At 35.2% G+C, this 15,744-nt stretch overlaps 1 protein-coding gene across 2 annotated transcripts in view; it reads left to right on the top strand.

Moving 5' to 3' along the window:
- The window catches only part of THSD4 (thrombospondin type 1 domain containing 4), a 1,326,695-nt gene that overhangs the window by 1,287,677 nt on the left and 23,274 nt on the right, over positions 1-15,744 (top strand). For both annotated transcript variants that reach the window (XM_053717542.1, XM_053717543.1), the window contains 3 exons: positions 1,050-1,223; positions 2,845-3,018; positions 13,002-13,181. In XM_053717542.1, the coding sequence (XP_053573517.1) occupies positions 1,050-1,223; positions 2,845-3,018; positions 13,002-13,181 (528 nt within the window). The remainder of the gene's footprint in view (positions 1-1,049; positions 1,224-2,844; positions 3,019-13,001; positions 13,182-15,744) is intronic.

Here is a 15,744-nt window from a genome sequence, read left to right as displayed (position 1 = left end):
CAAAAAAAAAATGTGGAGAACCATTGACCAACAGGAATAGTGGTAATATATGCTGGAAATATATAGAATTCAGAATCCTGTAAAACAAAATTACTCTATTACACATTATGAAGAGCATCACTTGTATGGTTATTGGATAATCATGATTGACAGATAATATAGAAAGACATTAACTATATGCCTGTCCTTTGTACATTTGGAGTTGTATCTTTATAGTCTCCTTATGCACAGTATGTGTAAATTTATGTTAGCTATTTACATAAAAGATGTGTAACTACAACCACTTGAGATTTAACAATCCAGCACACACACTATAGCTGAACATTGAGTCCAAGCAGTACTAAATAATGTGTACTTTTATATTTTGTGCTGTGAACAATTATAAATCCTAGATTGAGTACACACCAACCAGAGCTATAGAATTGTATCACAGAACTGCCCTGTCTGTATTATACACTGGAACAGCAACAATCATAATCATCATAAGGAGTCAGCCCTTTTATGAGAACAATACATTGCAACTGGCAGATCAGATCAGAGGTAATGGTTATTAGTGCAGGATAATCCAAGCTTAAATATGCAGTAGCATGTCCAACTACCAGCATTATCTATGGGGAAATATAATAGTACTGGTTTTGGTGTTGGTTTGTGTGTGTGTATGTGTATATATGTATGTATGTATGTATGTATGTGTATATATATATATATATATATATATATATATATATATATACTGTATGTATGTATATATAATATGTAAAATTATTTAAAAGTTTTGTCTCTTAACATGTTTTTTTATTATTTTAAAATGTACTCAAAACATATCTATATATAAAGTATATATATATATTTTATTTAAAAAAAAAATATTTGATATTTTTGGAGTCTTTTATTCAATATGGTTTCCTTCTTTTCTGGGGTTTCCCTACCCATTTTCCTAAATATAGATTTGCTTGCCTTATTGAAATGATATGTACTCTTTTTTTAATGAAAAAAAAGCAATTTAGCAATTTGAAATATTATTATACTTACCAGTTGTTGCATTTCAGTGTTCTGTGCCCTGCGGCGTTGGGCAAAAGACCCGTGATGTAAAATGCGTCAGTAACATTGGAGACATTGTTGACGATGAAGAATGCAACATGAAGCTAAGGCCAGATGATATTGAAAACTGTGATATGGGCCCATGTGCCAAAAGTTGGTTCCTTACTGAATGGAGTGATCGAGTAAGTTATTTTATCTGTGTCATTGTGAATAGTAACTTATAGCTTTGCACACACAGTAAAACTAACAAATTATTTAGGAATGTTATAAAAAGATAGAATGACTTTTTCATGGAAATAATTCCCTTGAAAAGGTAAATAATCCAGTTCTCACATGTCTATTCTAACAATTTCATTAAAGTATACAGCAGTTTTTATTATATTTCTTATGCATAGTCAGATGCAGCTATCTATATCAAAGGGACAAAAAAAGTCAAACAAACATTCATAATTCAGATAGAGCATGTCATTTTAAAGCTTCTATTATTATTGCTACTTTGTTCTTTTGGTATTCTTTGTTGAAAAGCATTCCTAGATAGGCTCAGGAGCAGCAATGCACTACTTAGAGCTAGCTGATGACTGATGGCTACACACGTATGCCCCTTTTCATTGGCCCACCAGATATGTTCTGTTAGGTCCCAGTAGTGCATTGCTGCTCTGGAACTAATTTTAACTATGTGTTTAAACCCTTTGCAGGCTTCATATGCAAGAAATAGTGCAATAATAAAATGCTCCAGCATTCTTATATTAGAACATTTTCATTTTCCAATTTTATTTGCCTTTAATGTATTTTTAAAAAAAATGTGCTAAGCCACTAATACATATATTTATTTATTTATCTCCAAATATTTAGCTGTAAACCTAGATGCTGAGTAAAAATGTGCATGCTAACTTAAAATTTCGAAACATCAATATAGTCATCTTTAATTCAACCCTTCCTGCTGCTGGTTTTCTGCTGAGCTAAGAAATACTAGCAATGTATTTTCATTTTGCTTAGATAGTTGATTCAAAACCTCCTTTTAATTGAAATTGCTGTAAACATAACCAATTTGTATGATGTAAAATTATAAAGAATACATTTAATCCCTGAGCAAATATAGTTTACAAAGACCTACACCCTACCTCTTACAAACACCTACATGACAGTGTGTAGACAGGTATTCAGGTTTTGAAATGTATGCAGAAAATATGCATTCATCCCTAGAGTAGGAGGACAGAATAACTCAATATGTTGGCTGTACATTCTCTGCCTACAGCATACTAAGACCTGAATTAGTATTTATGTTTGTTAGCGCAAAGTAGTGTTTAAAAATGCTTCAGTATTTATTTTACTAGCAATAAATAACAAAATTATTAAATAATATTTAAAATGTTCATTTAGAAAAATGGGCAGCACCTTGTTAGCCAATGTATTTGAACGTAAAAATATTTTGTAAGAAATTAACAAAAGCGACAAACAGGTGATACATTTAATAGCTAACTTATAATGTATACAGTTGCAAGCTTTCAGGACACTGAGATCCCTTCATCAAGTGTACAAATGAAACTCATCAGAATGCCTGACGAAGGGACCTCAGTGTCCTGAAAGCTTGCAAGTGTATGCAGTATTAGTTAGCTATTAAAGGTATCACATGTACATTGCTTTTGTTATTTTCTTACACAACGATTTTTACTTTCTTTGAAATGTTCATTTATAATTGAATGACTCAATATTTTGGATTTCTAAGACTCAATATCTTTGTAGTAGGATATACTGATTTATAAGGAATATTAGTTAGTTTATTGCTGTCTCCTCTTGTTGCAGTGTTCTGCAGAGTGTGGTGAAGGAGTACGTACACGATCAGTAGTCTGCATGTCCAATCATATCAGCAGTTTGCCATTAGAAGGTTGTGGAAACAATCGACCTCCTGAAACTATAGCCTGTGATAATGGTCCCTGTGATGGCAAAGTTGAGTGGTTCACTGGCAGTTGGAGCCAGGTAAATACCTATGTTTGATTTATGATTCATTTACTGGCTCATTCTTAATAATGTTTTGTATATAAATTATTAATTGAGCTATATATGCATACGTCCAATGGGAGCCTCGTTCTGATGCCGATAGACATGGCAAAGAACCTAGTGCAGGGGATAAATTGTGCAGCGTTGGGCAGCATATTTAATATATATATGAATATATACATATATATTTATCTGTTTCTATGTGTATAGACAACACATACATATATATGTATATAATCATATACATACAGTATATATTTACTGTTTAAAACACAGTCCCCATAGACCGCTATGTAAAGGCACTTTTCTAATATCTCACATCCCCTCACTTTAACCTTTATAACTGTTTAGTGCAGTTCTTTAAACAAAAAAATGCTCATATGTTTAATTTAAATAAAAGAACTGTTCACTGTATTTGGGGGGCAATTGGGGTACAGTGCAAAGTGCTACCGCAAGCTGGTTATTTTTCCCCTTTACGGGCACACGTTAAATGAGCGCTCCATGCTGTAAACCAGGTTTCTATTCCTGCTCAGACCAATTAGAGACAATAATAAAACAATTCACTAAAGTATGCAGTTAGTAAATGTGAGGAATATAGCTGTGTTAAATCTGAAGTTTGTTCTTCCACGTTTAACAGAAATTGTAATTAATGTTTATTGCTGCTTTAAGTAAATTATATTAGTACTTTGTATGATCACATAGTTTTGTTGTTGATTGATCAGTATGGATAAAAACAATATAAAATGAACTACTATCCCAAATAAAAGGTTAATTGCTTATGTAATAGTAAAACTAATACTGTTAAGACCAACCCTACACTTTATAATATATAGAAAACACAACTAAAATAATATCCTAGTCTATAAAATATAAAGAACTAGATTGTATGCTACTAGTATGGTTTGATACATTGACATTCAGTATCCTCAAAATACATGTATGTCCTACTTAAGGTCAAAGTTGCAAAGTATATTTTTTATGGCAAGTTGCCATTAGCAATCACCTGTTTATTTTCATTCTAAAAGACTAGAGAACATCTAATGTAAATAGCTGTCCTAGTGAAGAGTACACTTAGAATAAAAAATGAAGACGGAACTTACTTTAAAGATCTGGCCAGCATATATCCTTCTATGGTCTTAAATATTTTAAAATAAAGAATAAAATGCACTGTTCAACATATCTATGTTTTTTTTTTTTTGTATAAAAATAAAGCTATTGCAGACCTCCCTCTGTGTATGTGTGTGTATGTGTATATATAAATATATATATATATATATATATATATTCAGAAAGACTATGTTATATTACTAATCATTTGCAAACTAGACAGTGCAGAGACTTTGTGCAATTAATCAACTATTTATTAACTAGTTTAGTTTTCTTTGGGGCTTTTGGAGCATTCAGGCGACAGACGAGGTATACTAGATTTGGCTACAACTCAGGGTTCCCTAAGGCGACCCTGTTTAGATAAATTCTATCCCTTGTTCCTACTTCAATGTTTCTTTTTATTCATGTTTAAAATTTGCTGTTGCCAACAGTGAAAGTATATTGAGCTAAGAATCATAGGCATGAAAGGTACACTATGTGTTCTTGGTAGGATTGTGACTTGACCTCTGAAACTAGATTTCTTCAAGCCAACATTCCATCAAGTTACTGGAAATGTGCCTGCTAATGAACACTTTTATTTAAAGGGACATTGCACCATAAAAATGCCCCCCTTTAGCTTGTTCCCCATGACTTTACCTGCCGGAGTGGATCAAATTATTTACATTTAGCTTAAAGGGACAGTATACTGTAAAATAGTTTTTCCCTTAATGTGTTTACAATTGCTTTTTTTACCAACTGCAGAGTAAAAAAATGTATGAAAATTAGCTTTTTAAGGTTTATTTCTGTATATTAAAGCTCTGATTTTGTGTTTTGAAGCCACAGCCTAATAAAATAGGTTGAGCTTGTAGGTATAATCAGATCTCATTACTGTATCACATTGTGCACATATACATGCTTCTTTATCTTATATCTGTCCTTAAAACAATCACCAATACTTTGAGAGAACAATGGAAAATCAACATTTTATTACCTTATCTCTGCTTTATCCCACTGGGAGTGTAATCTCTTATGCTGGCTGTGTTTACAAAGCTTATCTATAGCTGGTACGCGCGGCCACAAACTTTCAGAATAGGTGGGGATACCACATGCTAAATTAACAATTTCAAATGCCAATATAAGGGTAAAGGAGCTACTTGTAAACAATTTAATACACTCCAGCAGGTAAAGTGGATCATTGGGAACAAATTAAAGGGGAGAAAATTTTTGAGTAAACTGTCCCTTTAATTTCCTTTATTTTGTTTTTGAAATAGCTGCCTTGGTCTGCTGAAAACCTCACATATACTGTACTGGATATATGTAAATAGCAATGTGGATGGGAGAGAGTTTATCCGATTTAGAGGGTATTCCTGAAGCAGCTTTGATTACAGTGAAATTATCCCACCTGTTTTTTTATATATGTCTAGCAGAAGAAAGAATTACTTGGGGTTCATGGATAGGAGGTCTCAGTGTAATACTGGAACAAATTATTGCACAACTTTTGTCTATCTTTTCGGGGGGGTGGGGGGTTTAGGGTTTGACACTTAAGTTGTGTGGCAAACAATAATTATTAAAGCTGAAGAAAACAATATATGTATACATTAGGCATGTTTTGTGATATAGACAACACTATTTCTACAAATGTATGAATGCTTTGCCAAATAAAGTATTACAAAATAAATTATTTGGAGATATTCATACAACTTTGGTGATACCAAAAACTTCAATTATTGTCCAATTGTTTGCTAGAATAATCTGCTGCTATTAGGTGCAAACTTGTTATTAAAATAGAAGATGTTAGTATAGTATTAGTATAGTGAACTTGTAGCAGCTATACATTTACACAGGGCCGGAATGGGAATAAAAAGCAGGCCTGGAAAAATTTGAAGACCAGCTCTATTTTTCATTGAGTCCGTAGAATATGCACACCCCATTTTTCTCAAGGGAATTACTAGGATACTCCTTATCAAATATTTATTTTTATTCAGAATTAAATAATATTAGTTTGTAATAAAATAAAACTGCTAGATTTTTTTTTGTGACAATGATTACAGCATAGGGACCTATGTGTTTAACTCCCACAAAGGGGATAAATATATAGTTGACCCTACAGCTGCTGATGGACCACTGACCATTTCTGCCTGGGATCAGCAGTTCTTTGTGGCTTCCAAACAGTACTTTAACTATGTGTTTAAACCATTTGCAAGGATAAATATGTTGTTGCAGGGACACTGAAATACTCTAATGAATTACAGTGTGTAGTTTGTCCACAATAATGGCCCTTTAAGATAATATGATTATGTTGCCAGGAATGAACAGAAATGAAAACTAAACAGGATGGAAAGAAAAAAAGCATGGATACAATAATTCAGTTTAGAGATAGAAAAGTAAAAGCCACAAGTCCAAATAAAAGGCTGTTTGGATGAGATCCATTCCATGATGAGTTTAGAGGAAGTTTAATTATTGGCATTTATTAGCTGTGTGCATTAGAGATTGCCAATTATATGGCAAATATAGCTCTCAATGTACTGATAAATGGTAAAGGAGAAATGAAGGAATTGTGAAAGACAAAAAAATCAGTGGGATTATAAAAATATTAGCATCAGTCAATGAGAAAACAATAGAAACGTAATAAAGGGGGATGGAAGTTTCACATTACCTTTTTATAATTATGTAGCTTTCATCTAGTCTGCTCGATTATTTACATCTATACAATGTTTTTTTATTTCACCATAAAGGGATACATTATTCCATCATCTGCCAAAATGCTACCTTTTTTGCCTTAAAATCAGTTTGCATTTAAATTGAACATAATGCAGCACTATCAACAGTTATTTAAATGTAACCTGATAAAGCCGTACCAGTTGTGTAATTCCTACTAATGCTCATTGGCTGATTGTAACTTAATACTAATGCTCACTGGCTGATTGTAACTTAATACTAATGCTCACTGGCTGATTGTAACTTAATACTAATGCTCACTGGCTGATTGTAACTTAATACTAATGCTCACTGGCTGATTGTAACTTAATACTAATGCTCATTGGCTGTTTGATACATATGCTCCCTGTACCAATCAGCTAATAAACATTAGTAGAAAGCACCTGTCAGACAATAATCACATAGTACAAAACATTATAACGTCATACTAATGCGCATTGGCTTATTGGTAAATATGCTCCCTGTACCAATCAGCAAATAAGCATTAGTAGGAAGTAGTTGTCAGTCAATAAAAGTAGTATAAAACTGAGTAGTTATTTGTAACTTCTTACTAAAGGGACAGTCAACTCAAAAAAATGTTGTTGTTTAAAAAGATAGATAATCCCTTTATTACCCATTCCCTAGTTTTGCACAGCCAACATGGTTATATTAATATACTTTTTACCTCTGTGATTAATTACCTTGTATCTAAGCCTCTTTTGACAGCCCCTGATCACATGACTTTTTATTTATTATCTATTGACTTACATTTTAGCTGTGTTGTGCAGAACCCAAGGACGTGAGCACAATGTTATCTATATGGCCCACATGAACTAGCAGTCTCCTGTTGTGAAAAGCTAATAAAAAAGCATGTGATAAGAGGCTGTCTCTAGTGGCTTAGAAACAGGCAGAAATTTAGAGGTTTAAATGTTATAAAGTATCATATTATATAAAAGGCCAAGTGTGTTTGTCCGAAGCTGTCATGCGCAGTAGAGACAGCACGAGGACAAACACAACTGACCTTTGAGTCCTACTCCCTAGCTGATCTCATCTGCGGCAGAAGTGGGCGTGGTCGGGTGTGAGCGGGGGTGTGGCCGGCGTGAAAGAGAGGGGGAGAGAGAGCGCGCAAAAGAGAGGGGGAGAGAGAGAGCAAAAGAGGGGGAGAGAGAGAGGGGAGAGAGAGAGGGGAGAGAGAGAGAGGGGGAGGGAGAGAGAGAGAGAGGGGGGAGGGAGAGAGAGAGAGAGGGGGGGGAGAGAGAGAGGGGGGACAGAGCTCAAAAGAGAGGGGGAGAGAGAGCGCAAAAGAGATGGGGGAGAGAGAGCGCTCAAAAGAGAGGGGGAGAGAGAGAGCAAAAAAGATGGGGGGTGGAGAGAGAGAGCGCAAAAGAGAGGGTGGAGAGAGCTCAAAAGAGAGGGGGGAGAGAGAGAGAGCTCAAAAGAGAGGGGGAGAGAGAGAGAGAGCAAAAGAGAGGGGGGAGAGAGAGCAAAAGAGAGGGGGAGGGAGAGAGCAAGGGGTGGGACCACTGTACTGCAAAAAATGGCCCTTGTGAACGGGCTTTAGGACTAGTATGAATATAAAAGTGTTCGTTGTGCAAAGCTGAGGAATGGGTAGTAAAGGCATTATCTATCTTTTTAAACAATAACAATTTTAGTGTTGACTGTCCCTTAATGCTTATTTGGCTTATTGGTATGCTTAATTGGCTTATTGGTATGTATGCTCCCTCTACCAATTAGCATGTGATACAAAATTGAGTAGCTCATTTTAACTTTATACTAATGCTCATTGGCTTATTGGTAAAAATGCTCCCTGTACCAATAAGCTAATAAACATTAGTAGGAAGTACCTGTCAGACAAAACTGTATTAGTTTAAATTTAAATAGCTTTTACATCACATATTTCTTACAAAAGAAATCAATGTGTTTTAATGTTACTCATACGTAAAATTAACAAAAAATACAGGGTTTCTGTAAAGAAAATACATTTTTAAAATGAATTCCAATCACAATTACAAACATTTAAATTTTTAAAAAAAATCTATTAGGAATGCCCGAGTCTCCAACTGGGAGCAATCTGACAGATCTGGTTACAATTTCAGTGTCTCCAGATTGCTGAGCACAATCTTATGACCATTATGCCATACGTAGAGATCAGTTGTATTACCAAGCTCTCACAGCCCATGACTTATTCTGGTACAGGAATATCCCACTGTGGCATCATAAAGGGTGACAGAAACCTGCACCCTCCCAATCTGAGTCAATGTTGCTTGCAATTTTCACAGGCTTTCTAAAAATATTCAAAGATTTCAATAGCTTCCTTTAATGTTTTACTCCAAGATGAACTAATTCCTGTTCTGTAGCCTTCTCTAGGTAATGATTTTATGATGCCAAACTTGCAATAGAGAAATCTGTGAATCACTATTATGCTGCCCTTGTACTACTTACTGGTGGCTTTAGTTTATTTTGTATTTGTCATTTAATGGGCACCATGGTCACTGATTGGGTGACATAATAGATATTGATTTATTTAACTAAGAAGAGTAACATGTTTTCTGATATACATAAAATACTGCAATTATATTTTTTTTATAAGTTTTAGAGGCAAATAAAAAGACAACTGATGTTTACATATGCTTTAGATAAAAATATGTCTTAGTTTCATACCTTAAATACTGCAGCATGGGTTTTTCAGATTACAGGATAACAAAACTACAAATAAGACAAAATAAGAATTCTATTTCTGTAAATCAATTTTTCCTATACATATTTTTCATGCTGTGCTAGATCTGCAAGATAGTAACGATGGTTAAAAAAAAATGATGAGCACTGCATACTGCATAAAATACATCAAATATAAAGATATATTTACATATCAAGTACACAGCAAAATGTACCAGTGCCTAGACACTGTTATTAAGATGATCAAATATTCTGAATCCTTTTAATGCAGAGACGGTTCAATGTGCAGAACACACACATTATATATATATATATATATATATATATATATATATATATATATATATATATATATATATATATATATATATATATATATAGAGAGAGAGAGAGAGAGAGAGAGAGAGAGAGAGAGAGAGAGAGAGAGAGAGAGAGAGAGAGAGAGAGAGAGATTCTTGTTACTCTTTGATAAAAAAAAACATACTAAGATAGGCTCAGGTACAGCAGTGCATTACTGAGAGCTAGCTAGGGAATGGTTGCTACACACATATGCCTCTTGTCATTGGCTAACCATGTGTTCTGCTAATAACCCAGTGATGCATTAATGCTCTAGTGATGACTTTAAGTATGTGTTTAACTCTTGTACATGGAAGCCATAGTGCAATAACAGATTAGAGCATTCAATTATTATGTCTCTTCAAAAGACTTGAGGCATAGTTATCAAAAAGAATATTAAAAATATATATATTTATTTATTTAACAATTAATATTAAACTCGGCCAAACAGGGTGAAAATAAACACTATGTTAGTTTGAAGAATTGTATATTTTAACCCATATCCTTCAATAATGGTCTGTTCCTATCTGATTCAACCAGTCTGTATAGTTCAAATTTCTGTAGATAATTAAAGAAACACCCTTAAAAAAATTGAATGTATTTTTTTGCTTTATTGTTTTATATTAAACATTTATGTGACAGTAGTTGGTGGATGGATAATATTCCTGATAATATTCCTGCATCAAAGGGACAAGTCAAGCTTTCTAATTTCTTAATTTCTCTTATCATCTACTGAGGCTTCTCAGCTGATGTAAAATTATAATGTTATTTGCTTTAGTGTTTGAAGCTTAGGCTGCATTGCTTAGAATTTGATTCTAGAAATGAAAAATTTAATAAGATGTTAATATGATATGAAAGCCAAAAAAGCAAACATTAAAATAAGTAATGGAACACACAATTGCATAAACTGATTCCATAAATTACTTCCAATCTCATTAATTCACATAATTATATATCAAAATACAAAAAAAAAAAAAAAAAAGATTTCAAAGCTGATATTTTATATTAAATGAAAAAGAAAATTAAACAAATTATGGCCCAGATTACGAGTTTTGTGTTAGAGGCTGTGCGGTGCTAACGAGCAGTTTTCCCTCACCGCTCACTTACCTACAGGGCTGGTATTACAAGTTTTTACAAACCCGTCGTTAAAAGACAAGAAGTGAGCTTTGAGCAAAATTTTGCTCATTACCGCACTCCAATACCAGCGCTGCTTAAGTCAGCGGTGAGCTGGTGTAACGTGCTCGTACACGATTTCCCCATAGGAATCAACGGGGAGAGCCGGCTAAAAAAAAGTCTAACACCTGCAAAACAGCAGCGTAAAACTCCTTAACGCAGCCCCATTGATTCCTATGGGGAAATAAAATATATGTCTACACCTAACACCCTAACATGAACCCCGAGTCTAAACACCCCTAATCTTACACTTATTAACCCCTAATCTGCCGCCCCCGACATCGCCGACACCTAAATTATAATTATTAACCCCTAATCTGCCACTACGGACACCGCCGCCACCTATATTATACTTATGAACCCCCTAATCTGCTCCCCCAACATAGCCGAACCCTACATTATATTTATTAACCCCCACTCTGCTGCCCCGAATGTTGCCGCCACCTACCTACACTTATTAACCCCTAATCTGCCGCCCCCAACGTTGCCGCCACAATAATAAACATATTAACCCCTAAACCGCCACACTCCCGCCCCGCAAACATTAGTTAAATATTATTAACCCCTAATCTGCCAGCCCTAACATCGCCACCACCTACCTACATTTATTAACCCCTAATCTCCCGCCCCCAACGTTGCCGCCACTATATTAAATTTATTAACCCCTAAATCTAAGTCTAACCCTAACCCTTAATATTTAACTAGTGTTTGCGAGGCAGGAGTGCGGTGGTTTAGTGGTTAATATATTTATTATAATGGCGGCGATGTCCGGTTCGGCAGATTAGGGGTTAAAATTTTTCTTTTAGTGTTTGCAATGTGGGAGGGCCTCGGTTTAGGGGTTAATAGGTAGTTTATGGGTGTTAGTGTACTTTTTAGCACTTTAGTTAAGAGTTTTATGCCACAGCGTTGTAGTGTAAAACTCTTAACTACTGACTTTAAAATGCGGTACCAGTCTTGACAGGAGAGGGTCTACTGCTCACTTTTTGGCAGACTCTGGCGCTATGCAAGTCCCATTGAAAAAAGAGGATACGCTATTTACATAAGTGGATTTGCGGTATTTCCAAGTCTGGCCAAAAAAGTGAGCGGTACACCTGTACCTGCAAAACTCGTAATACCAACGGACGTTAAAAAGCAGCGTTAGGACCTCTTAACGATGCTTTTTTACCCTAACGCACAACTCGTAATCTAGCCGAATAGATGGAGATCAATAGGACCTTCCTTAACAAACCATTTATATTCGAGTACCCATCCCTGTTCTTAAACTTATTATTTTGTCTTGTAGGGTTAGTAGTTGTAGTAAAATAAAATCTTTATTTATGGATAAACGGTGTATGTAAATATTAAAGAAACACAGCATAGAAAATGTAAAATTGCATAGCTATAATGATTGTGATTTAAAAAAAAGTGAAACCATATTTCATATTATGTTGGGATTGTTTTTTATTTCTTTAAAAGGCAGGCTTATTTATATCAGTTTTGTCATACCATGCAGTGGTCATATATAGCTGTCAATCAAATGAATGTACAGCAGTGATAACCTGCGATGTCATTGGCATATATTGGTCATACGCATTGAATTGAAGTGCATGCACTGATACAATGGCGGTTCTATGGTGGTGCTCCAAACGCAATCATCTTTATGAAGTAAAAACTGAAAATTATGAAGAATTGTGTTTTTTAAAATAATTATCATTATAGCTAAGTGATTTTACTGTTTCTCTATAAAAGTAATAAGTAGTAATGATTGACTATGAAAAAAATATGTTCTGTAGATATTTAAGGAAACTAGTGAAAGCCTTCAGTCCCTAAGATATCTATCTATCTATCTATCTATCTATCTATCTATCTATCTATCTATCTATCTATCGCAATCAGAGGTTATAAATTAAATGATTTAAAGGAATCCTCTGCTTTAGTATTCTTTTCTCATGCATATTCAAATATTAGTTTTGCCCATGTGTGCTGTAATAACTTTTATTTTATATGCTTTGTAGTGCTCAGTTGAATGTGGTACTGGAACTCAACAGAGAGATGTAATTTGCATTAGAAAGAGCGCCGAGGGTTTCACTGTGGTAGATCCATATGAATGCTCATACCTAGAAAAACCTCCAAATCAGCAACCTTGTCACCTTAAATCCTGTGGTGCAAAGTGGTTTTACACTGAATGGAGCACAGTAAGTTACTTTTGTGTTTGTTGCATCAGTAAATATATTGATTTTTGTTTTTGTTTTTCTCTTTTCTGCACAAGTTGTTTTTGAGCTGTATTTGTGAATTTAGTTTCCAAATAAAGCAGTCTTATGTGCCTATAATTGTGCACACTGCTCAACAGGTATGTTTTTTTTTTTATAAAACTACAGTTTAAACATAAAATGCGCTTACTACAATTACCCATAAATGCACTTACATAAAGGGATATTGAACATATTTTTCTTCTCACATATAAAATGTAGAAAACATTTTCAGGGACACTGCAGTAGAGCACTCAAGTAAATAGTTTAGAAAAGTATTGACCATCCGAAATAGTGGTTCCCATGGCACTGCCAACTCTACTTCTCCCAGAAATGGCAACATATGTACTACACACACTCACATACAAATCACTGACTGGGTATAAACATGAAGGTTTGTTACTAAACATTACTTTGTCCTTAGTAAAGAGAATAAAAAGAATCATCTGGTGCAATAAAGAAATACAGAAAAAGTGAGCATTTCACAACCTTGGTGGACGTCTGTTTTTGATAAAGGGCCATTCCAATGAAAAATAAGAAAAGCTGTACTGTAGTTCATTAGACCATTAATAGTGTCCATAAAGAGCATAATAGTTATGTAGCTGCCAATCACAACTACTTTCCTAATGAATAATGGTAATATCTGTAGTTTACAAACTCAGTACTGTGATAATGTTTCTTTGCATTTACCTGGAGCTGTCCAGGGGAACTTAAAGGGACACTAAAGTCAAAATTAAACTTTCATGATTCAGATAGAGCATGCAGTTTTAAGAGACTTTCCAATTTACTTCTGCTATCAAATTTTACACTTTCTTTTTAAATACACACTTTCTGAGGCACCAGCTCCTACTGAGCAATGTGCACAAGTTCATACAAGGGTATACATATACTAGTCTGTGATTGGCTGATGGCTGTCACATGATACAGAGGGCCAGCATATGGGGGGATAAGTAAGTGTTATTGCATTGTCTTTTTATTATACACTTGTTAAAGGGACAGTATACACCAATGTTCATATAAATGCATGTAATAGACACTACTGTAAAGAATAATATGCTCAGATACTGATATAAAAATCCAGTATAAAACCATTTAAAAACTTACTTAGAAGCTCCCAGTTAAGCTCTGTTGAAAAGGCTAGCTGGAACACCCACTGAAAGAGGTTCTATAGCAAAAAGAGCAGACCCTCCCCCTTCCTCTGCATATGAAAAGACTCTTTACACAAACAGGAGCAAGCTGGAGTAGGTATACATCAGTATTCTTCTAAACCTTTTGGGCTTGGTTAGAAGTCTGAAAATCAATGCAATGTTATTTAAAAATAAGCAAAACTATACTTTTTATAAATAGTTGCAAGAAAAATCAGTAAAAAAATAAATCAATTAAATAATGTTAATGGGAAGTGAATGAGTTATGTTCCAGGGCCCTCTAAAAATAGACATAAGTATTGTCATAAAATATTTTTAACATTATTTTGTCAAACAAACTGTAAATGCAGAGTATAAAGTCAAATATGATTTTAGTTAAGGAGCCTCTGAAACAACTTACTTAGTAGCAGTCATGTGATCACCTGCCACTGGCGCTGTTGTCAATTGACATAAATTGGTCTAAAAGGAGAGTTACCTTTATATACACGCCATAATATTGTATCTGTCCTCACTTGACCTCCTCCATGGGAGACGATGTGTAAGCTTTGTAGCAATTTTATTTGAGCCTGTTTCTAAAATACACAAATGATACAGTTAATATATTGTAAAGCAAAGTTCTCCAGAATAACCAGAGCAAAACGTGAGGCCTTGACACAAGTTGGTCTTGGCATTATGTTTCATACTTTACTGATTATCACTGTGACGGACACCGGCTACCCTGACCGGGTAGCTCCGCCAGAAGGGTTCTTCCTATACCTAGAACATTCCCCTATGTAGCAGAGAAAAGTGATTATAGCAGAGCCCACCAAAATAACCAGACAAAATCAGTATTTCAGTATTCAGGTGGAAAAAGAACTGCTTTATTGTGAAACACACTCTGCTTATATACACACAAAAGGGTCTAGATTTCCTGCTATTCCAGCCCCTCCAGACAGTCCGGCACCTCCATAGGAGCCACAGTCCCATAGAGCACCTACAGTATCTAAGTTGCTGTTTTGGGGGAGCGGCGTCATTACAGCCTGGGAAAGATATGGAGGTGGGGGTGTCCAAAACCCCCGGGTTCCCAAGGGAACTCCCATCCGGCAATCACCCCACCTCTGGTCCTCCCTAGGGGCTACCAATCCCTAAAAGAGTGGAGCTCTGGGGCAAGGGACCGCTGGAGCAACCTGGAGTAAAGGTTAGTGGGTATCCGGTGCAGTGTGGCTGGCCGGCAGTTCCAGGAGCCCGGCCAGCCGTGAAGGGTTTATGCGGTCAGGGATCAGCTCGTGGCTGGCCAGCAGTTCCAGGAGCCTGGCCAGCTGGAGAGGGGTTAGGCGGTCAGATCAGCTTTTCCATGAGGATGTACAAACCACAAAACAAGCAAT

The sequence above is a fragment of the Bombina bombina genome, chromosome 6, assembly GCF_027579735.1.
Source record: "Bombina bombina isolate aBomBom1 chromosome 6, aBomBom1.pri, whole genome shotgun sequence".
Classification (NCBI taxonomy): Eukaryota; Metazoa; Chordata; class Amphibia; order Anura; family Bombinatoridae; genus Bombina; species Bombina bombina.
The sequence above is the reverse complement of the archived record's forward strand: the minus strand, read 5'-3'. Positions and strand labels throughout refer to the sequence as shown.